This window comes from Thermomyces dupontii (genome assembly GCF_041956625.1).
Source record: "Thermomyces dupontii strain NRRL 2155 unplaced genomic scaffold VTN31scaffold_22, whole genome shotgun sequence".
Classification (NCBI taxonomy): domain Eukaryota; kingdom Fungi; phylum Ascomycota; class Eurotiomycetes; order Eurotiales; family Trichocomaceae; genus Thermomyces; species Thermomyces dupontii.
The window spans coordinates 879-2,784 of NW_027192327.1; the positions used below are offsets into that span (position 1 = coordinate 879).

The following is a 1,906-nucleotide window of genomic DNA, read 5'->3' on the forward strand; positions in this document are numbered from 1 at the left end:
GCAAGTTGAGATCTCATTTACAATCCCACTGAGAACCGCTACATGAACAGAGCCGCTCGTCAAATGCACTGGTCTACCATTTGGCTTATTCCATGACGCGTGAAAGCTGCAGATTTCATATGAATCCCGACAATTGAGCTTGGGGCGAAAGGCAAAGGCATACGCAGACAATAGGACCTATGTGAACAGTTGCACTCTGTCAGCTGCTTGAGATTTACCGCCTCTAAGTAGTCCCCAAACTTGAAAACCGTTGATAGACAATGATTGATCAAATCCCCAAAGAGAAACGGCAACTTGAAAGGTATTGGATATGGAGTAGGTAAGAGAAGACAAAGTGGGTGAGCGCAAGATACTACAAGGGGAAGTACAAGAGAAAGCACCACACGATGGAGGGCTGCAGGATCTGTTCAATGACCGATTTTGCCAGTGGTTCAAACATTGCGCTGTGATGGCTCATCTGGTCACGGCCCTGCTACGCAATTGCATGCAGGGGAAGGTGTTGAATCTGGTAATGTCATGCATTGGATGCACTCTATGCTATGCATCAAAGTTCTTGTATGTATGTATTTGTCAGTCCATTCGAATACAATTGCCTTGATGATACCTGGAGATCTTTATATTTCCATGATTGATTTGTGTCGAACTCGAACGAGACGGACTGAAGGGCACGACATTGATTACACAAGAGCTGGAATATATATACCTCCCTGCGGCCTACTTCCAATTGATACATACGCATCATACGCTCCTAGTTCTGGTAAAACTTGCAAAGTATACGATCATCAAAGGCATAACGCTTCCTACAGCGTCGAGAATTACAGACTCAACCGCAGCTTCCGACCCAGCCAGTCCATTGCCATCGAAACTGGATCCTCCTCCGTCTGCCCAAGGGTATCCAGTACAATCTCGGCAAACGGCTCAATGTACGTTTTCCAAGGCGCGTCTGCCACGAGGGACTCGGCGTCGCGGCTTAGCATGCCACGCAAGTAATCGGGCCCATATCGTAAGAGTCTGGCGAGGATGTCGCCGTTGATGTGCATATCGGATGGCTTCTTTGAGCTCGGCTCGATGTTCGCCCAAGTCCATCGTCTCTTTCTGGCAGACAGGAGCGGCGAGATGGCGGGATCTTGGCTGCAGAGGTTCTGGAGAAAGCGAAGAAGACGCCATTCTTTTTCGGTGAGGACAGTGATGCGATGGACGCTGCCATTCATGCTTGTGCCATATACGGGCGTGGTTGTTGAGGGGCTTTGGGACCCAACCGGCCATGATGTTAAGCGAATGATCGACGTCGGCAGATGCGCCTCCGCGATGGGGGAGAGTGTCCGAGCACTATCAGTGATCCCGGTCTCGGACAGTGCACTCACAGTGCCACCCCTGCTAGCCGCAAGCACGGCATTGGCCTCCCCGTCAATATAAAGATGCGAGAGCCCTTCGCGCTTGACCCCATCATGCGCATACAATGCCAACTTGCCGTCCACAACACGGAGGATAACTAACGACTCCCTCGCGGTGGTAACATACAAAAGTCCGTCTCGGACAGTGAGAGAAACCCCTGGAGAAATCAGAGAGAATCGGGCGGCGCGAACCCATTTCTTCTCGGAAAACTTGGGTTCCAGGGGAACGACATCATACCCAGCCGCAACCATCAACGTGTATCCCTCATACGGAGTCAAGGCGCGGACAGGACCGTCAAACTTGTGCACATGCTTCACGGCGCACTTGATCTGTCCCCGATCTTTGGTCGCTTGCAGGAAAACGACCCGGCCGGCTTCCTTCTCTGCTTTCCGTGCCGTCCCGATGATGATGAAGTGATACCGCTCGCCATCCCTCGTTGGCGTCCATTCTTGATGCACGTTATCCGCTCACCTGCGGATCCTGACAGCCGGCACGAGGTCCGAGGCGCCTT

General features: G+C 51.8%; 1 protein-coding gene across 1 annotated transcript; it reads right to left on the bottom strand.

Annotated features, from left to right (window-relative positions):
• Nucleotides 1-815: 815 nt before the first annotated feature.
• VTN31DRAFT_3426 (uncharacterized protein) lies at nucleotides 816-1,825 on the bottom strand (the record flags this gene model as incomplete). Its single annotated transcript, XM_069403704.1, has 2 exons — nucleotides 816-1,744; nucleotides 1,816-1,825. 2 exons carry the CDS (start codon nucleotides 1,823-1,825, stop codon nucleotides 816-818), a joined length of 939 nt encoding a protein of 312 aa, XP_069257114.1.
• Nucleotides 1,826-1,906: the final 81 nt, after the last annotated feature.